The sequence below is a fragment of the Mauremys mutica genome, chromosome 5, assembly GCF_020497125.1.
Source record: "Mauremys mutica isolate MM-2020 ecotype Southern chromosome 5, ASM2049712v1, whole genome shotgun sequence".
Taxonomy (NCBI): domain Eukaryota; kingdom Metazoa; phylum Chordata; order Testudines; family Geoemydidae; genus Mauremys; species Mauremys mutica.
Genome location: NC_059076.1, coordinates 140,691,443 through 140,712,720, shown reverse-complemented (window position 1 = coordinate 140,712,720; position 21,278 = coordinate 140,691,443). Strand labels below are relative to the sequence as shown.

Sequence of the window (21,278 nt, the reverse complement as noted above, 5' to 3'; positions counted from 1 at the left end):
CACCGTATTTTCTCATGTCATTATTTATATTGCGCTCACACCTCAATTGTGTCTGGCCCCTTTGCGCTAGGTGCTGTATAGCGAGCAAATGACAGGCTCTCACCAAGGAGCTTAAAACCTAAAAGACAAGACTCAGAAGACAGGTCAGCAAAGCCAGCTCCTGTGGAGCTTCAGCCATTCAGTACATGATGTGTGGGATAACAATGGACCATTCATTTCTCTTCAGACCACACAGGTGTGCAGCAGGGAGAGACCTCAGATCTTTAGGCTTCACAATGCAGAGCCCTATCGATATCTATGTGGGGTTTCCAGTCAATATAATAGTCTTCCCTTCCTGTCCCAAATTGTGTAGTGTTGCTGTGCATTGTTAAATCAGCTGCTGCCTTTCAGAGATGGCTGCATTTCCCCCTTCCACTGCCTCCACCGCCCTCTCCAGATGAAAGGTCCTCTCAGGGGAAAGGGGCCATCATCATCTCCCCTTTAGCCCCCTGGAAGAGGCCCCAAAAATTAATACATGGAATCATAGAAGATCGGGGTTGGAAGGGACCTCAGGAGGTATCTAGTCCAACCCCCTGCTCAAAGCAGGACCAACACCAACTAAATCAGCCCAGCCAGGCCAGGGCTTTGTCAAGCCTGACCTTAAAAAACCTCTAAGGATGGAGATTCCACCACCTCCCTAGGTAACCCATTCCAGTGCTTCACCACCCTCCTAGTGAAATAGTGTTTCCTAATATCCTGAGGACCTTTGCTCCTTGTTCAGCCCCAAGCCATTTTCCCCCAGGGTCTCTGGAAGCTGTGGCAATCGGAGGGTGAATCCCAAGTAACTGGAGAATGACTGGAAGCCAGAGCTATGGTTTTTCACTTGGGAGGAGACAACGTGCCCCTCCACTTAGTTAATTTTAAAAATTACTGAATTTCTAGTCACTTGGCACCTTTTTAAATTCAATTTAACTTGACGCAGGGCACTTTGAGGTTAGAAGAAAACCTCTGTTGCTTTGTGTGCATCCAATATGGAGCATAGCTGACCTTGCTGTCCAAAGGAACTGGCGGGCTGAAGCCAGCTTGTGTGGAGATTAACATGGAACATCTAAGGGACGATGACCTGCCCCTACTCATTAAGCTTAGCTCCGTGAGCACAATTCTAGGCCTTGCGCAGCAGTGAAGACGACGGTGGGCCAGACAGAGTGATGGGTCTGTGTGTCTGGTTCTCGTTTAGCGGCGCTCCCAGATCGGCCAGAGTCTGTAAGAAGTTGTATGGAGGAAAGTATGAGCATATGGCAGCCTCCGTGGGAAACCTGTACTGGCTCCAGGAATGTCTGCAGAAAGCTGAGTCGCCCAACCAAGCCGATATCAATGTAAATCCCGTTTGTTAAGTGACCGTCAGGCCGGTGACAGATGCCAGCCTGTTTGCTAACTGGGGAGACGGGCGTTCAGGCTCCCCTGGCCCATTCAGGCCTTGGTTTCTCCGCCAGAGTGACAACACGGGGCCCATTGTGATGGACAATTGTGATGCTGGTTTTGTGAGCTGGACACTTGTCTCTTAGCAACTGCTCTGAGACCCAGACTCATTGCAGCGTGGCACAGGGACTGAGCAGGGGAAGGGAGCCAGAAACTCCTGAGTTCTGTTTCCCCAGTAATACTCTCTGTGATCCTGGGCAAAACATTTGCCTTCTTTGTGTCTCTCAGTTCCTCCATCTGTAGAATTGGAATAATGCTTACCTACCCCACAGAGTTGTCGCAATTAATGTTTGCACAGCACTTGGAAGATATAACTAAAAAGGGTGTTTATAATCCAGTGATCTCAACCCCCCTTATAAAGATTAGAATAATTAGCCACATATTACAGATGGGGAAACTGAGGCACAATCACTTGCCCAAGTGAGTACAGTAAGTCAGTAGCAGAGCTGGGACGAGAACCCAGGTCACCTGATTCCACAGCCCGGGTGCAAGCCCTCTCACTGTTCTTACAACCCCACCAGACACACTTCAGAAGAGAGCTTCCAGCTTTGAACTAGCAACCTAGAGGCAAAAGGTTCTGTGTACTAATCCTTTGAATCAATGGTTCTTCACTTGTGCTCTGCAGAGAGGTGGCTGCTCACTGGGGCTCTGATCTAGCAAAGCATTCCCACTGAAGCCCCTTGCTTCCAGGCTTTTAAATTTGCTAAAAAAATCCAGGTTTTAATTTTCTTTAAAACAGCTAAAAAGTGCATAAATCCTTCATTCTTCCAGATGAACAACTGCTCTATGGCTGCCACAGGGATGTTATGGGCTCCAGTGGGAGCAGAGGTGGTCTGTACAGCTATGAGTGAGAGGGGCGGTATTCCCAAGATAGTCTCTGTTAAGATTTGATCTGCCTTTTAAGACACTCGCTGTGAGCCATGCAGGCCTCAGTCCCATCTTTTGTCCTGCTTCCAATTACATCAAGGAACTGTTATCTAATGGGAATTTATTCTGTGGCATCTGGGCGCTCAGCACCTCTGAAAAATCAGGCTAGCTGTTTAGGGCCGGATTTTTAAAGATATTTAGGCACCTCCAGATGGAGATGGGTGCTGCATGGGATTTTCAAAAGCTTCTAGGTGCCTCATGCCCATGAGACTCAGTGAGACTTAGTTTCAGAGTAGCAGGCGTGTTAGTCTGTACCTGCAAAAAGAACAGGGGTACTTGTGGCACCTTAGAGACTAACAAATCTATATGCTCAAATAAATGTATTAGTCTCTAAGGTGCCACAAGCACCCCTGTTCTTTTAGTGAGATTTAGGTGTCTCGGTGCTTTTGAAAATCCTACCATGCACCTCTGAAAGGCACCCAAATACCTTTAAAAATCTGTCCCTTTGTTTCCAATGGTAGACACCCACATTTGAAAATTGTATTCCCCAGAGCCCTGCCAAGCTGAACCCTACCTAGGGTGACCAGACAGCAAATGTGAAAAACTGGGACAGGGGGTCAGGGGTAATAGGAGCCTATACAAGAAAAAGCCCCCAAAATCAGGACTGTCCCTATAAAATCGGGACATCTGGTCACCCTAACCCTGCCATACCTGCTCAGAAATTCCCTATATGTGCAGATGAATTTTTTTCTACTGTTTACACAGTCAGCATGTCACAGAGTAGGGAAGTTAACAGACTCTTCTATCCAGCTGAAGCGAGGTGGCCAGCTCATAGAATGCCACATTCAACTCTGGGATCTTTATTGCCAGAAAAAATGTTATGTAAATTGGAGGGAATTTCAGAGAAAAAGCAACCTAAATAATTAAGGGGCTAGATGGATTGAGAATATGTAAATAACTGACTCTGTATAGCTAAGAGACAACTCAGAGAGGAACATAACTGTGTGTCTATCTTTGAAGGGTGTAATTGCCAAAGAGGCAGAGGAATTGTTTGGGTAACGCAGGGGCTATAAATAGGAGAAATGGAACGGCACTGAGACAGTCAGCCTAAATTCACCCATCAGGGAGGACTTCCTGACAATCAAACCTGTAGCCATTGAATTAAATCTCCAAAGAGAAGCCCCAGCACTTGAGACATAAACCAGGGACCGTCAATTATTTTTTTGTCAAGGCTCAAATTTCTTGGTCAAAAGGTGTAGTCAAGGTCCAGACTCCAGAGCAGATATTTTAAAAATAACAATAATGATAATAAGTAAATAAAAAGATTTTGGGGTTCATTCAAAAGCGTCTGGTGGTCCGGATTTGGCCGTGGTCCACCTGTTAACTACCCCTGCTCTAGACACTAGATTAGATGAGAAATACTAGCAAATAAACTGTAAGGAACCATCCAGCGCTGTCCAGGTTGCAGTGAGGTTAACATGGATTTCAGTGGGATTTGTGCTTGAAAACCAATGGCACGATACTGCCCCACAAGATGGACAATAGGAGTTACTAGTTGGGGGTTTCCATATGTAAGTGCTGTGGTCTTTTTGCCCAAAGGACAATGGAACCTCCTTGCCGTGGGAAGTATTCTTCCCGCCGTGCTCCTGCCTGCGAAGGAGAACGTAACTGACGGAGTTCTAGTCTTCATGGCAGCCACAGTGAATTAGCCAGAAAGATTCTCTGGTTTGTTTCATGCACGGCTTGATTGCAGTGTGCAATTCAGGCACTGCACGTCTAGTCGGGGCCTGATCGAAAGCCCGTTGCAGTCACTGGAAAGCTTTGCATTGACTTCAGTGGGCTTTGGATCAGGCCCCTAGTGCGAGATGTAATTTCATTGAGAGACGAGGTATCTGAGTGTGACTCTTTGAAGCCAAACGCTTGGAGCTTGAGCTCCAGATCACAGGCTTGCTTACGAACGGGCCCCTCCGACAGCACCGCTGAACGGAAGGAGCTGGGACTTAGCAGCCTTTTTGATCCGCGCTCATGCAGAATAAATGCAGAGTCATTTAGCTGAGAGCACAGTCCTATTAAGTGCTTCCTCCTTTGCCACCAAATGTTCCCACTGTGAAAATTAGGGCTGCTTTCACTGCACCAACGCAACGGTGACATGACCGCGGGAATCAACTGCACTCAGCCCAAGGCTGTGTTTGTCCTGAGCGTCTGGTGACAAATAAAACAATTCAGCTTCGCTCTTGGGATCTTTGCTTGTCAGCAGAAACCAGACAAAACAATACGACTGCTTCATGAAAGGGCCTGATCCTGCCAAGGGCTTCCTGTGAGATGCCGAGTGTCCTCAACTTCCCTTGACTGGAGCAAAAGGTGTTCAGCACCATACAGGATTGGGCCCTATTGTGAGAGGACAGATGTAGCCCCTGTTTCCGCTGAAGATATTGGAAAGATTCCAACTGACTTCGGAAGATCAGGATCACGCCCTTGATGATAATGCTCAAGAATCAATAACCATTCCCCGGCCTAACTGGCTGAATGTAAAACTTTTTAAAAGACACTATCAGGGTAGGGCCTGATCCTGAGAAATGCTAGGCACCTGTAATCCCCATTGAAATAAATGGGAATTGCAGGGCTCAGCTCCACTCAGGACCAGAGCCTTTGGTCCCCAATCCTGCAACTGGATCCACACAGCCGGATCTCTGCACCTGTACAAAGCCCAAGTGGGGATCCGCGTGAGTGCCCTGTTCTCCCTGACACAGGCCTGGTTGCAAAATTGGGACATTAGCTTGTGGTGACACAAATGAGTGAGAGTGGGTGGGTTTAAAAACCCTATGGAGAATAGAAATGTTTCAGGAAACAAAAAATATAGTGAGGGGGTATTTAAACATTTCCCTGCAGTGTGTCCTGCAAGTAAACGAATAGGCACTGAAGTGAAATTGACTGGACACAAGTAGAACTGATGGGTCTACTTTCACTGGCACAGAAAGATGAAAAGTAAATCTGGATTTGTATTTTGTCACTCTTTCCGGTTCAGTAAGCTACGGTATTTAAAGTAACACCTGAAAAGACAGGCATCTTAAATAATATAGAGTTTCATGTTGAGTATCTACCTTTAATCCTTTAGTAAAATGACATCTCTTCTTAATGTGTGTTTTCTCCATGCACCTGCCCCCCAAACTTGGCAACATTTCTGGGTGCTTCAAAAACAAGAGGAAATTTGGGTATTTTTAGGACTATTTTTGTAAACTACTGATTTCTAGGGTTAATACCCTGTATGTAGTGTCACACCTGTAATGAAATAATGCCTCTATACATGTCGTTGTGTAACACGTGGGCCTAGTACATGTGAGCATCATGCCCTCTAGTGGTTGTCCTGAGTAATTATAATAACCTTATACATCTTCACAATTAGAAGCAGTTTGGTGCAGGTGATAAAGATGTGTGTGTCGGTGTTGACAGTGGCCACTGAAAAGTATAAAGACACACACACACACACACACACACACACACACACATATCTAGTATGTCAATAAAACATTGGGATACAGACACTTGTTACATTTCAGATACCGTTTCTGTTGTAACCCTCCATTCTCAATTTCTTACAATCACTGGTCCTCAAAATAAATAAATAAATAAAAAACCTACACCACCACACCAAGAAGGTAGGAAAATATTATTAGCCCCCGGGGGAGAAACTGAGGCACAGGAAGACAGTGTGACTCTCCCAACGTCACAGAAGGAGTTACTGTCGGAGCCAAAATTAGAATCCAGGAGGAGCTTTTGTGCTCAGAACATTAGCCCCCACTTCTCTGGTATGAAAAGCATCCCCGTTAGAGTGGATTAGTTAGAGTACAAGTCTGAATTTAGAATTGTCCGTTGCCTCCTCCTCCCTGCTAGGGCTTCTCAGCCATCCATCTAGCAGCTCTACACGGCCGGCTGGAGTGCCTGAAACTGGTAGTCGAAAAGTTTGAGGTTGATGTGAACTTGGCCAGTCTGACAGGATGGACCCCCATTCACCTGGTGATGAACAAGGAGAGTGGCCCCAGGGCATTGGCGTGTTTGCAGTACCTCATTGGAAAGGGGGCAGACATCAATATGTGAGTGATGGCTTGAGACTCCCTAACTTTTTACCTCATCTGAATGGGGTTTTCCCTTTTAATTTGTGTGGCTTTAATGCCCTTTAAAGATGCTGGCTTGGCAGCCCTGGAGGCTGAAGTCCTGTGTTGATTCTCAGAATAGGTACAGCACAGGAAGTTGTAGTGTAAATTTCCAGCACACCATCATAAGGTACCTCAATCCTGACCTGAAGAGAGGAGCGAAAAGTTGAGTCTCCATAATCCATTCTTCCTTTGCTCTCTCTGCTGTATCTGCCACTGAGGAGGCCTATTTGGAAGGGGATTTCTATCAGCTAGGAACATTCAGTCACTTCCCATCCCGTGCAGGCCACCCAAAAAGTGATTTCCAGTCACTAGCAATGCAAGCCGCATTAAAACCAGAGCCTCTGTGTGAAAGGCACTCTGCCTCATTACCAAAGTCCTGAACCAGCCATCCACCTGGACTGAGTTGAGACTTGGAGCCACCAACTTGAAAAGAGTTTGGTTGTAATTAGAAGAGATTCGCCTGCAGGCCTGGCCAAAATTCTCCCTATCCAAACTCTGTTAAAAAAAATAAGGGGCTTGAAATCCTGTAGTGGTGGGGGATGGACTGGAGGGGACCTGTAGTTGTCTTTCATCACCGACCACCATAACTGGTTTGTTCTGTAATGCCACATGAAAGGAGATACTCTCTGAAGAACTCAGGGGCAGCCTCTCGGAAATCGGGACTAGAATTCGGAATGACAGTCTGTTTTTCAGTCAGAACCAGGGCGGAACGTCGCCACTTCACAAGGCAGCCAGTGAAGGACGCCTCAACTGCATCATTGAACTGGTCAAGGCTGGAGCTGATGTCCATGCCAAGGACGCAGAGGGGCAGCAGCCCATTGACCTCTGCAGGATATGGGCCCACAGGAGCTGTGCTAGGTGAGCGCTGCACACCAAATGATGGCTGATTCAGAGTTTCCAGCTACAATACTGGTTAATAGAATCATGAAATATCAGGGTTGGAAGAGACCTCAGGTCATCTAGTTCAACCCCCGTGCTCAAAGCAGGACCAACCTCATAAGAACGTACATAAGAACATAAGAATGGCCAGACTGGGTCAGACCAAAGGTCCATCCAGCCCAGTATCCTGTCTACCGACAGTGGCCAATGCCAGGTGCCCCAGAGGGAGTGAACCTAACAGACAATGATCAAGTGATCTCTCTCCTGCCATCCATCTCCATCCTCTGACAAACAGAGGCTAGGGACACCATTCCTTACCCATCCTGGCTAATAGCCATTAATGGACTTAACCTCCATGAATTTATCCAGTTCTCTTTTAAACCCTGTTACAGCCCTGGCCTTCACAACCTCCTCAGGCAAGGAGTTCCACAAGTTGACTGTGCGCTGCGTGAAGAACTTCCTTTTATTTGTTTTAAACTTGCTGCTTATTAATTTCATTTGGTGGCCCCTAGTTCTTGTATTATGGGAACAAGTAAATAACTTTTCCTTATTCACTTTCTCCACACCACTCATGATTTTATAGACCTCTATCATATCCCCCCTTAGTCTCCTCTTTTCCAAGCTGAAGAGTCCTGGCCTCTTTAATCTCTCCTCATATGGGACCCGTTCCAAACCCCTAATCAGTTTAGTTGCCCTTCTCTGAACCGTTTCGAATGCCAGTAGATCTTTTTTGAGATGAGGAGACCACTCCAACTAAATCACTCAAGGTGGGCCTGAAAAAACCTTAAAAAAACAGCTAAGGCGCAACCAGCTGTGGGTGTAACAACATGAACTGATAACCAACAGTGGGAAAATAAACACATTTGTAGTACGTACTTTAAACATGGGGGAACCTGCGGGAGGTGACAGTGGAGAAAAAACACTGGCTACAGCCCCACCAAGGCCACATCTACCCTAAAAAATGTACTTAAGATAGTTATGTCCAAGACTGACCACGAAGGGCTACAAAGGGATCTCACTAAACTAGGTGACTGGGCAACAAAATGGCAGGTAAAATTGAGTGTTGATAAGTGCAAAGTAACGCACATTGGAAAGAATAACCCCAACTGTACCTTCAAAATGATGGGTCTAAATTAGCTGTTACCACTTAAGAAATAGATCTTGGAGTCCCTGTGGATAGTTCTTTGGAAACATCCAATGTGCAGCAGCAGTCAAAGAAACGAACAGAATGTTAGGCACCATTCGGAAAGGGATAGATAATCAAACCGAAAATATTATAATGCCGCTGTGTAAATCCATGGTACTTTGAATATTGCATGCAGTTCTGGTTGCTCCATCTCCAAAAAGATCTATTTGAATTATACAGAGAAGGGCAACAAAAATGATTAGGGGTATGCAACAACTTCCATATGAGGCGAGATTAAAAAGACTGGGACTGTTCATTTTAGAAGAGAGATGACTAAAGGGGGATATGATAAAGGTCTATAAAATCATGAATGGTGTGGGGAAAGTTTTATTTACCCCTTCATGTAGCACGAGAACTAGGGATCATTCAATGAAATTAACAGGCAGCGGGATTAAGACAAACAGAAAGAAGTATTTCTTCACACAATGCGCCATTAACCTGTGGAACTCATTGCCAGGGGATGCTGTGAAGGCCAAAAATATAACTGGGTTCAAATATAAATTAGATAAGTTCATGGAGGACAAGTCTATCAACGTCTATTAGCCAAGATAGTCAGGGATGCAACCCCATGCCCTGGGTGTCCCTAAACCTCTGACTGTCAGATGCTGGGGCTGGACGGATGGATCACTCAATAACCACCCTGTTCTGTTCGTTCCCTATGATGCGTCTGGCACTAGCCACTATCAGAAGACAGGATACTGGGCTAGATAAACCTTTGGTCTGACCCACTATGACCATTCTTATGGCCTCTAAAGACAGGAGGTTGCCTGATAAGGGTGGACATGTTCCTTTGTAATTAAACCTTGCAAGACCCTTGTGACATAGGGTAGTATTGGATTAAGAGATTTTAAAGCCAGAAGGGATCATTTTGATCACCTAGTCTGACCTGTACAATGCAGGCTAGAGACTGCCACACAGTGGTTCCTTCATCTAGCTCATAAACATAGCACAGCTTTTCGAAATAAAACCAGCCTTGATGTAAACACAGCAAGGAATGGACAGTGGACTATGTCCCTAGGTAAACTGTTCCAATGGTTTCTTACCCTCGCTGTTAAAAATCAGTCTGTCTGTCTCGCTTCAACCATTGAGCATATGATGACATTTTCTACTAGATTAAAGGGCAGTCTGGCTTCAGGGGATAATATTACTGCTGTACTCAAATGTCCCAGCGGGACTAGGAAATGCTACCAAATGCATTTGATATAAGCCACCCTACAAGAAAATGCATGAGAGAGAAATATCCTTTTTTGAAACCAGACAAGGGGCAAATCTTTGCTTTACCCAAAGGAGACGCTCCAATGACTCCAACGGGACTAAGCCTTCGGGTAGGGCAGGCAGGGCTGGTCCTGTTCTAACAGCTTTGGGGTTTAGCGTTTTAGATTTGTTTGTGGTATTAAACCTCCACAGATGAAATTACTTAAAAGCTGACTGGTCTGTAATTCTCCAGGTTCCTGACTGATGCCATGTGGAAAATAGATAAGCGCAATTTTGCACGTGAAATGCACAAGCTGAACCAACTCAAAAGTAAATGTCAGCGCTCTGAACAAAACTTCTGGAAGATAGAGAAGGTAAGATCACCATGGCTGTAGCACCGGCACAGCCAGGGCCTCTCCTGACCATTTTTGGTTTCTAGTTAAAATAAAAGGTCTTTTGCTGGCCTTGTTGCCAACTAGCAACCTAAAAGGTCGTTGGGGTGGAAAAGACTATTCATGCCCAGCTAGTTCAGCCCCTCAGCAGCACTGGTCCCTGTGAGAACTTCTCCAGCGCTCCAGGAGTTCAAGCACTCAACTGTGAGGGCGCTACCCCTTGGCAAACTGTGCCCCAGCCCACTGAATCGGAGGGCAAGTCTGCACTACAAAATGGATCTCTCTCAGTTATGTCGGCGCACAGCCACCACAGTCATTAATTCCTTTTGCATGTCCACGCTACACTCCTGGTGTCGACAGTGCGCATCCTCGCCAGGAGCGCCTGCGCCCATTGAACTCCGCGTGGGGCATTGTGGGACGGCTTCCGAAAGGCAGCAACAGTTGACACAAGCAACCCAGTGTCCACACTGACGCTGCGTTGACATAACTACATCGACCTAAGCGCTCCACCTCTCGCGGAGGTGGAGTTAGGAAGGCGGTGTAGTGGGCGAGTTAAATCAGTGGGAGCGACATTTTAGTGTAGTCGCTTCCAGAGTTAGGTCCACGTAAGCTGCCGTATGGCGACCTAACAGTGTAGCGTAGACAAGGCCTAAGCTGGAAGAGACTTCTTAGGTCACCGCCAGTTTTACCATGTCCATTTCTAAATATGCTTCCTGCCCTTCTGCTGCCTAACAAATCTCATTGTCCGGAACCTTTTCCTGTTACTCAGTTGAAGTTTCCCCTTTCCTGATCTCATTCCATTGCTCCTCATTTTACCCATTCACTACTGGACTAATTCTTCCCCCTTTTTCGTTACACACGCCAAAGACTCACAAAACCAGCATTGCCTGCTCCCTCCTGAATCTTATGCCCGAGGGCCAGAAGGAGCGTGAGATATGCTTGTCTCGGTGTTCATATGTAGCTGAGGCTGCATCTCCCTGCAAGCTAGGGGCATGTGCTCCCTGCTACCACTAGTAGAATAGCAGTGTAGCCATGGGAGCGTGTGTAGTGGCAGTGGAGGCACAGCTTAGCCACGCTCCGTGCCCCCAGGTGGGTTCATACTCAGCACGGCGGAGATGCACTTCCACTGCCGCTACTCGTGCCACGCTGCTGTTTACTCGTGCGAGCTTGACGAGAGCTAGCAGGAGTGTGTGCACACGAGCAGGCGGGTAGAGTTCTCCTGAGACCAGGTGGCGCACTCTGCCTCAGGAGGGAGGAGGTAGCTTGCTTCATTCAGCCAGGATGCCTCAGTGCCCATTCAGCAGAAGCACGCACCGACTCCGTCCCATCCACTAGCCCAGGACTCCTTGACCCCTAGGGTGTCAGCAAGAATGCAGGAGTGGGATGAGCCACTGTGACACTAGCCAAACCCACCCTAGAACAGCCAACAGCTATTTCCACACACACATCTGGTTTCAGTCCATGGGCATTTTCCAATGAAAAAAGCATGTAGTCAAACAATTCCCCGTCAGCTCTACATAGCATGCAGGGGAGAGCTGCACTGTGGCTGCCCCTGCTCTGTAAGAATCCATGCCACATCAATTTGCATAGAGATGTCACCTGGCCTAGCTGAGAGTCAGAGTTGAGGATGAAAGTTAGTCATGGGCTTAATTGCGTTATGGGTGAATCATGCCTCCGGGGCCACAACCCACAAGCAAAGCTGCAGCTGCTGTTTGCTGACTACAGGCTAGCCTGGTTATAGGAATATACTGTCTAAATCTGTCCAGTCAGCTTAATATCAGAGAGATCTTCTGTCAAGGGGATGCTGTGCCTGTCAGGAAGCTGATGGACTCCGTTAGCTAACAGGTCTGTTCCACCATGGCTGCAGAGGTCTGGCTAGCTTTTCTGCCGCTTCTCAGGACTGTCGTTTACTCTGTACAACACCCAGCGCAAAGCATAGGTCCTTTGGTTATAGATTCATAGATTCCAAGGCTGGAAGGGACCACTGTGGTAGCCGGACCTAGTCAGACTACTGCGTAACACAGGCCAGAGAACTCCCCCAAAATAATTCCTAGAGCCAAGCTTTTTAGAAAAACATCCCATCTTGAAAAAGCAGCAAAGAGTCTTGTGGCACCTTATAGACTAACAGACGTTTTGGAGCATGAGCTTTCGTGGGTGAATACCCACTTCGTCGGATGCAGCATCCGACGAAGTGGGTATTCACCCACGAAAGCTCATGCTCCAAAACGTCTGTTAGTCAATAAGGTGACAAGACTCTCTGCTGCTTTTACAGATCCAGACTAACACGGCTACCCCTCTGATACTTGATCCCATCTTGATTTAAACATTGTCAGTGATAGAGGATCCACCGCAACCCCCAAATCTTTTTCAGTGTCACTGCTTCCCGGGTGATGGTCCCCCATCCTGTAAATATGGCTGACATACTTTGGTCCTAGATATATACATTTATATTTAGCTGTATGAAAAAGTGTATTGTTTGCTTGTGCCCAGTTTACCGAATTATCCAGATCGCACTAAATCAGTGATCTGTCCTCTCTATTTACCACTCCCCCAATTTGTATCATCTGCAAACTTTATTAATATGAGGATTTTATGTTTTCTTCCAAGTCATTGATAATAATGTTAAATAGCTTAGGGCCAAGAACCATCCCCATGGGACCTCAGTGGATACATATCCACTCAGTGACAATTCCCCATCTACAGTTACATTTTGAGATCGGTCACTTAGCCAGTTTTTAATCCATGTAATGTGTGCCATGTTCATTTTATAGAATTATAGGTTTTTAATGAAAATGGCATGCAATGTCAAGTCAAAGGCTTTACAGAAGTCTATTACATCAGCACTGTTACTTTTATCAACCAACTTATAATCTCATAAAGAAAATCAAGTTAGTTAGATAGGAGCTGTATTCTATAAACCCATGCTGATTTGCATTAATTACATTACTCTCCTTGAATTCTTTATTAATCAAATCCTGTATCAGCCACTCCATTATCTTGCTCAGGATCGATGTCAGGCTGACAGGCCTAAAATTACTTGAGTCGTCCCATTTACTCTTTCTAAAAATTGGCACAACATTCATGTTCTTCCAGTCTTCCCCTGTGCTCCAATACTTATTGAAAATCAACATTAACGGTCCGGCAAGCTCATCAACCAGCTCTTTTAAAACCCTTGGATGCAAGTTATCTGGACCTGCTGATATAAAAATGTCCAGCTTGAGTAGCTTCTGTTTAACATCCTCCAGATGGAATGGAAAGAGTGTTAACATCACCGTCTGATGAGACTACACCATCTGTTTTTCTTCCAAATACAGAACAGAAATATTTATTGAATGGCTTCTGCCTTTTCTGCATTATTATTGATAACTCTACCCTGTCCACCTAGTAATGGGCCAATTCCATGGTCAGGATTCTTTTTGTTCCTAGTATATTTCAAAAATGTACTTATTGTCCTTAACTCTGCTGGCAGTGGGGCAGCAGAACTAGTTGATGACATCAAGAAGGCAGAGGTGTTTAATGCCTGTTTGGCTTGAGTCTTCACTAAAAAGGTAACCGGTGACCAGATAATATGAACTGTGTTGACTAACAAGAGGGAAGAAACCCAGGCCAAAATAGGGAAAGAAGAGATTAAAGAATATTTAGATAAATTAGATGCATGAAAGTCAGCAGGGCCTGAAGAAATTCATCCTAGGGGACTTAAGGAACTAACTGAAGCAATCTCAGAGTCATTAGCAATGATCTTTGAGAACTCCTGGAGGACAGATGAAGACCCAGAGAACCTCCGGAGGTCCCTTCCAACCCTGAGATTCTATGAACTGGACAAGGGCAAACATGGCACTTATTTAAAGGGGGAACAAAGACGACCCAGAGGGATTGTAGACCAGTCAGTCTAACTTCAATACTTGAAACGATGCTAAACAAATGATTAACCAGTCATTCTGTAAGCACCTAGAGGATAATAGGGTTATAAGGAATAGCCAATAGGAATTTGTCAAGAACAAATCACGCCAAACAACCCTAATTTCCTCCTTTGACGGGGTCGCTGGCCTAGTGGATGGGAGAAGCAGTAGATGTGATACAGCTTGATTTTAGTCAGGCTTTTCACACATGATACTCTCATATGCAAACAAGGGAACTGTGGGCTAGATGAAATTACTGTAAGGCGGGCGCACAACTGGTTGAAAGACCAACTCAAAGAGCAGTTATCAGTGGTTCGCTGTCACACTAGGAAGGCATATTTAGTGGCATAATTTCATCAATGACTCAGTTAATGGAGTGGAGAGAACACTTACAAAATTTGTGGATGATCCCAAGACGGGAAGGTTGCAAGCACTTTGGAGGACAAGATTAGAGTTCAAAACGACCTTGACAAATTAGAAAATTTGACTGAACTCAACATGCTGAAATCCAATAAAGACCGTGCAAAGTACTTCATGTAGGAAGGAAAAATCGAACGCACAGCTACAAACTGGGGAATAAGGGGCTAGGTGGCAGCACTGCTGGAAAGAGTCTGGGGGTTAGAGTGGATCATAAATTGAACATGAGCCAACGGTGTGATGCAGTTGCAAAAAAGGCTGTCGTCATTCTGGGGGATGTTAACAGGAATGTTTTATTTGAGAGACAGGAGGTAATTGTCCCGCTCTACTCGGCACTGGTGAGGCCTCAGCTGGAGCCCTGTGTCCAGTTCTGGGTGTCACGCTTGAGAAAAGATAAATTGGAGAGTCCAGAGAGAGCAAGAAAAATGAAAGGTTTCGAAAACCTGACCGATGAGGAAAGGTTAAAAACACTGAGCATGTTTAGTCTTGAGGAAAGAAGAGTGGAAGGAATGGGGGGAACCTCGTAACAGTCTTCACGGTAAGGGCTGTTATAAAGCGGATGGTGATCAACTGTCCTCCACGTCCACTGCAACCACGATTTGGGGACTTCAATAACTCAGACATAGGTTAGGGGTTTGTTACAGGAGTGGGTGGGTGAGATTCTATGGCCTGCATTGTGCAGGAGGTCAGACTAGATGATCATAATGGTCCCTTCTGACCTTAGAGTCTATAAGATTATGAAGAGCTTTGATCTATAGAAGAAATAGGGGTTATGATGTTTATATTGCCAATGGCTTTTCAATGCTTTAAGCTGTTTGAAGGACCACAACAATCAGGGCCGGCTCCAGGGTTTTTGCCGCCCCAAGTGGCGGGGGGAAGCCACGGTTGTGATCAGCGGCAGCTCCACCGCTCCGCTTTCTTCTTCGGCGGCAATTCGGCGGCAGATCCTTCCCTCCGAGAGGGACCAAGGGACCTCCCGTCGAATTGCCCGACATGCCACCCCTTCCCCGTGACCGCCCCAAGCACCTGCTTGCTGGGCTGGTGCCTGGAGCCGGCCCTGACAACAATGCTAAGATCTCATCTCCTCATGGTATTTCCACCAGGCAGGAGAAAGACCCAGGCCATGATCTTTGGTTTGAGTCGCATCGGGTACCTTTTCTCATGGCATTTTGGACCTAGTGATGAGACATTAAAAACCTGTGAAAATGTAAATACAAATCAGTGAATCACAAAGCCCCGGCCCAGCCCTGCACCTCCACCTGCTGCCCTAGTGACATCCAAGTCATTTCCTTGGACTGCTCAGATCTGTTCATGAGTGTGACTCCCCTGATGCTAAAACCCTCTAGATCAGGAGTTGTCCTAGCCTCATTTGCGTAGGCAGCCAGAGGGAAGCCCTTAGAGCAGATCCTGCTGAGATATTTGCCTACTTTCACCGGGGCTGCCGTTGACTCTTTAGACACACTACTCATTTCGCCCCCCTGCAATGCATCGCCCCTAGGGTGGAACGCAGCAGCTGCTTCCGAGCACATGCTGACACGACCCGAGAGTTCAGGACAGGAATTGAACACTATGCCCCCAGGAAACCAGAGGGGGAATTTTTAGGTAGGCAAAATATTAACATGAGCTGGAATGTGGCCAGAACCCAGGACACTGAATTAACATTACAGCTAAGGAAGAAGGCAGCTGCAGCATCAGTGTCATTCAGCACTGATTCAGAGGAAAGACCTCCCCCTACCAAATCATGTTTAGAAAACACCTGCCAGGCATTCTGGCTCCTTAACACGTTTTAACCTAATATGGCCTGGACTGGACGACAAATGTTCTATCTAATGACACAGGACTGACTTAGTTCTGTGTGTGTTTATTACAGAGGGAGCAGGACTTGTTGAATACAGTGGCATTTTCTAACTGGCTTAGACTGAAGCAGCAACAGCAGTTGCCTGACTCTGCTAAAAGGATGCATTTGCCCGAGGACAGAGCGAAGCTGGATGCTGTCCCCAAGAAGGAAGTGGCTAAAATACCTCCTGGAGAAAAAAAAATCAGCGTACAGGCCAAGCGTGGGGCTCCGGTTAAAGGGGAACCTGCTCAGCCCCCCACTACGAAATCACAGCGAGCGTGGAATGGCAGCGTCAATCCATCCTCTCCTCTGGTGACAAACATATTCCGACCTACAACAGTCCGGCTGGGCACCAACCCTGAGGCCTGTGGGGATCACGACTTCAGCTCCTTCTTGTTTCTCTCCAAGGACTCGCACGGCCAGCCGGTGATCGAAATGGCTTACGATGGCAGACTCTCCCCCGTCCCCAACCTGCCCTATGAAGTGATCGAGAGGAGCCTGTTCCCCCACGCTCGGCCCAGCAGAGTAACGATGCCGCAGGGATTTAAACCCACACACATCTTCGATGTGAAAAGGAAGCGGCTCCCGAGCCTGGAGCACCGGTGGACGGACGAAATGGCTGTGAGCTTGCGGGAAACCCTGGACCCAGCATTCAGAGCTACGCTAAAGGATCACCTCTCTGCAATCAACCACAGCAGCTAGAACTTCCATCGGCAAAACCAGGGCTTCATCCTGCGAGGCGCTGAGCCCCCTCCAACTCCCACTGACGTCAGTGAGGAGCGGAGGGTGCTCAGCACCTCAATGGATCAGCCCTCATACGGATACCCTCCCCCACTTCCATGCTGCCTTTTTCTGACTCTTGGCTTTTGAATATTCCACTTAAAATGGCTTTGACTGGCATAACCCAGCTATGTGACTTCCTGAGCTGGAGCAGGTAAGGAGTCGGTATCACTAACACCCAAAGTGCCTTATGATCATAAGAGAACTAGCCAAGAAAACACTAGCTCAAAGATATCAGCCATTTAAACTAGGACATGCATTAAACCTACTGCTCTTCTGTGCTAAAGCCTGGTGTCCTTGCTCACCAATACAACTGAATTCCGGGTGTTTGGGGATTACCGGGCTGATGTCTCCAGAACCTCGCTTCTTCCACCAGACCAGTAACAATGCCACAGCAGCACAGAACCCGATGGGGAGGACAGGCCGCAGAGTGCCAAGGATTTGCTGCCCAACAAATTCTGAGCTCTCCTACAGAGCCCAAGACCCACATGCTCTCTGCTTCTTGGCACCACGCTGGCAGTGGGGTATGGGCCCTGGCTAAGCTTTCCCTCCCTGCTATAAAAAGATACATAGGCGGCAGGTTTGTATAATTTTTGGTGGGGCCCAAAATGGTGGTGCCCCCCCGCTCCCGCCCTGTAAGCCGATATAAAATGAAGCTACAACGCGTCAGTGCCACAAGATTACAAGGGTCAATTAAAAGTGGAAAGTCAGAAGCAGCACTTGCCTACTTCAATATACAGTATTATATTTTGTTGCACCTGTTGTGATGAAGTGGGAATGTTCTTAATATTTTCTCTGAATACTGTGTGGGTGCCTCAGTTTCCCCTGCAAGATGCCAACTGAAGGTGTTGGGGACAGAGAGATCAGGTGGCCTCCTTGTCCAGAAGAGACACAGAGGCCAGAGGAGGGAGTGTCAGTTTGGAGCTGGCTGGGGAAATGGGGAGAGACCCAGAACTTGGTTCTGGGCTTCCCACCCCCCAAGATGGACCTGACAGAGGGGTTCTGTTTTCTGTACCAACAAGCTCTGTTTAAACTGTGTTCCCGTCATCTAATAAACCTTCTGTTTTACTGTCTGGCTGAGAGTCACATCTGACTGCGGAGTTGGGGTGCAGGGCCCTCTGGTTGCCCCAGGACCAGCCTGGGCAGACTGTGGAAAGTGCATGATGTGGAAGGGCATGCTGAATGCTCTGAGGTCAGGCCCAGGAAGGTGTAAGCTTCTTGCCCTGGAGACAGTATGCTCCGAGAGAGGAGGCTCCCCCAGAGTCCTGACTGGCTTTGTATGGAGTTGTTCCAAAGCATCACAGCATCCCCTTCCACACCGTGCACTTCCCGGAAGTCCGCACAGGCACTGACACTCCCTCCTCCGGCCTTTGTCTCTTTTCCAGGCATTAGGAGGCCACCCGATCTCTCTGTTCTCCAACACCTTCAGTTGGCACCTTGCAGGGGAAACTGATTTGGGAGAAATGAAGTAAAAGCTGCCCAAACCGAGCTTGAGCACTCCTGAATTTTGAGGTGTTCAAATCTGGAAGGCAGGTGCTGGGGGTGGGAGAGGGCTGTGGGCTCCATGGGGGAGCATGGCAGCAACTATCTGGAGCTGCACGGAGCCAGACACGCTAGTCTGAGTGGCACAGTAAGCGGTTTGGGGGTTGGAGAAGGGGTAGGAGGTTCCGGGGGGCAGTCAAGGGACAAGGAGCAGGGGGGGTTGGATGGGGCAGAGGTTCAAAGGGGCAGTCAGGGGACAGGCAGCAATTGGATAGGCATGGGAGTCCAGGGGGTTTATCAGGGGACAGGTAGGGGGTGCGGTCCTGGGGGGGAAGTTGGGTGGGGTCTCAGGAGGGGGCAGTTGGGGACAAGGAGAAGGGAGGCTTAGATAGGGGCTGAGGTCCCAAGGGGCAGTTAGGGGCAGGGGTCTCGGGAGGGGGTAATCAGGGAACAAGGACCAGTGGTGCTTAGATAGGGGGTGGAGGTCCTGGGGGGCAGTTGGGGCAGGGGTCTGGGGAGGGGGCAATCAGCGGCCAGCGGCTGGAATTCAAAGGGCTCTGGGCAGCCGCGGCCGGGAATCAGAGGGCTCTGGGCTGCCCGCTGCGGCGGGGAGCCCAGAGCCCTTTAAATCTCAGCCGCGGCTGGGATTTAAAGGGTTCTGGGCTGCCTGCAACCGCGGGGAGCCCGCAGCCCTTAAAATCTCAGCCGTGGCTGGGATTTAAAAGGCTCTAGGGAGCCCAGAGCCTTTTAAATCCCAGCCGCGGCCGGGACTCAGAGGGCTCTGGGCTGCCCGCTGCGGCAGGGAGCCCAGAGCCTTTTAAATCCCAGCCACGGCTAGGATTTAAAGGGCTCTGGGCTGCCCACTGCGGCGGGGAGCCCAGAGCCTTTTAAATCCCAGCCGCGGCCGGGAATCAGAGGGCTCTGGGCTGCCCGCTGCGGCAGGGAGCCCAGAGCCTTTTAAATCCCAGCCACGGCCGGGAATCAGAGGGCTCTGGGCTGCCCGCTGCGGCGGGGAGCCCAGAGCCTTTTAAATCCCAGCCGCGGCGGGGAGCTCAGAGCCCTCTGATTCCCGGCCGCGGCTGGGATTTAAAAGGCTCTGGGCTCTCCACCGCAGCGGGCAGCCCAGAGCCCACAAAATCCCCGGCCGTGGCTGGGATTTAAAAGGCTCTGGGCTCCCCGCCGCAGCGGGCAGCCCAGAGCCCTCTGACTCCCGGCCGCGGCTGCGATTTAAAGGGCTCTGGGCTGCCGGCAGCGCAGAGCAGGGGAGAAACCTAGCTCCAAATATTGCTGGAGCAGAGCCCCTGTCTGTGAATATTCCTGGGGCTAAAGCCCCAGGAGCCCATATAAGTTGGCGCCCATGAAAAGATATGCTCAGATGCAGTTCACAGCAGGGGTAAAAGATCAGGCTGGATTGAACTGAAAACATGGCAGGCAAAGCCTATGCTGCTTTCCTTCGGAGTATCCATCGTGCCCATGGATTAAAGAGAGCCCTGATTTCTCTGCATTTCTTTGGTGTGTCAACCTCAGGTTTCATTTTCAAACGTCATTTCTAACCCTTCTGGTTGCCAGCTGTGAGCTGATGCGGTACTGCCTGCCAGAGGTGGCAAACAGTTTGAAGCAGAGCTGGCAGCTGCACCGTTTGTCCCCACACAGTATTAACTCTGAAACCTACCGCTCACATCTCTGCATTGTTAATCTTAAACATATTTGCAAAAACATCCAGCTGAGGTGCCTAATCCAGGGTTGTTTTTTTTACTACAGTGGCAGATATTAGGGGGACAATCATAGGATTGTAGGAGCGGAAGGGACCTTGAGGAGTCATGGCAGGACTAAGTACTATGTAGATCAGTGGTGGACCTGCGGCCTGTCAGGGTAATCCGCTGGCGGCCGCGAGAAGTTTTAAATTGACTGTCCGCAGGCATGGCCGCCCGTAGCTCCCAGTGGCCGCAGTTTTCCGTTCCCAGCCAATGGGAGCTGTGGAAAGCGGCACAGGCCGCAGGGACATGCTGGCCACCGCTTTCTGCAGCTCCCATTGGCCAGGAACGGCAAACCGCAGCCACTGGGAGCTATGGGCGGCCATGCCTGTGGATGGACAATGTTAACAAACTTCTCGCGGCCCACCAGCACATTACTCTGATGGGCCGGGTGCAGCCTGCAGGCCGAGATTGCCAACCCCTGATGCAGATCATCTCTGACAGGTGTTTGTCTAACCTGCTGATAAAACCTGCAATGGCAGAGATTCCACAACCTCCCTGGGCAATTTATTCTAGGATGCCAAAGTGAATAAAATTCAAGCACCACTGCACCTCCCAAAATATGTTATATCACCCCCCGCCCCACAGAAGGGAGGGGGAAAGAGGGAGATCCTACAGGACTACGCTCATGACTGTCCTGGTAACTATGATGGTATAATCAGGTCCTCACACAGGGTAGTTTTCACAGGGTAGACTGGACAGTTGGGCAAACACACTAGCCAGTTCTTGGCTTGTCAAAAAATTAGACAAGAGTCCCATCTTTCCCCCACCACGTACTTCACTGCAAGCTGAACCTAGCTTCTGCAGTAAGATCCCTACAGCAGCTTCATCCAAATTAAACATGGACGTTATTGAATAAATATGAAAAATAGTCAGCAAATTGGAGACGGGTAAACTGAGGCATAGAGTACGTGTCTTGCTCAAGCCCCCGAGTCAAAGTCAGAACCCGGGAGTTCTTCCTGCCGGGTCCAGCAGAGTC

General features: G+C 48.3%; 1 protein-coding gene across 1 annotated transcript; it reads left to right on the top strand.

Annotated features, from left to right (window-relative positions):
- Positions 1 to 124: 124 nt before the first annotated feature.
- On the top strand, positions 125 to 17,111 carry ANKRD53 (ankyrin repeat domain 53). Its single transcript, XM_045019686.1, has 6 exons — positions 125 to 143; positions 1,217 to 1,355; positions 6,217 to 6,416; positions 7,173 to 7,337; positions 9,992 to 10,112; positions 16,317 to 17,111. Exons 2-6 carry the CDS (start codon positions 1,275 to 1,277, stop codon positions 16,983 to 16,985), a joined length of 1,236 nt encoding a protein of 411 aa, XP_044875621.1. The 5' UTR covers positions 125 to 143; positions 1,217 to 1,274; the 3' UTR covers positions 16,986 to 17,111.
- Positions 17,112 to 21,278: the final 4,167 nt, after the last annotated feature.

Bases quoted from the DNA above. Each gene is read 5' to 3' on its own strand.
- ANKRD53 (XM_045019686.1), top strand. From the start codon at position 1,275: ATGGCAGCCTCCGTGGGAAACCTGTACTGGCTCCAGGAATGTCTGCAG. The intron at 1,356-6,216 runs GTAAATCCCGTT...CCTCCCTGCTAG, and splicing joins CCAACCAAGCCGATATCAAT to GGCTTCTCAGCCATCCATCT. The intron at 7,338-9,991 runs GTGAGCGCTGCA...GTAATTCTCCAG, and splicing joins GCCCACAGGAGCTGTGCTAG to GTTCCTGACTGATGCCATGT.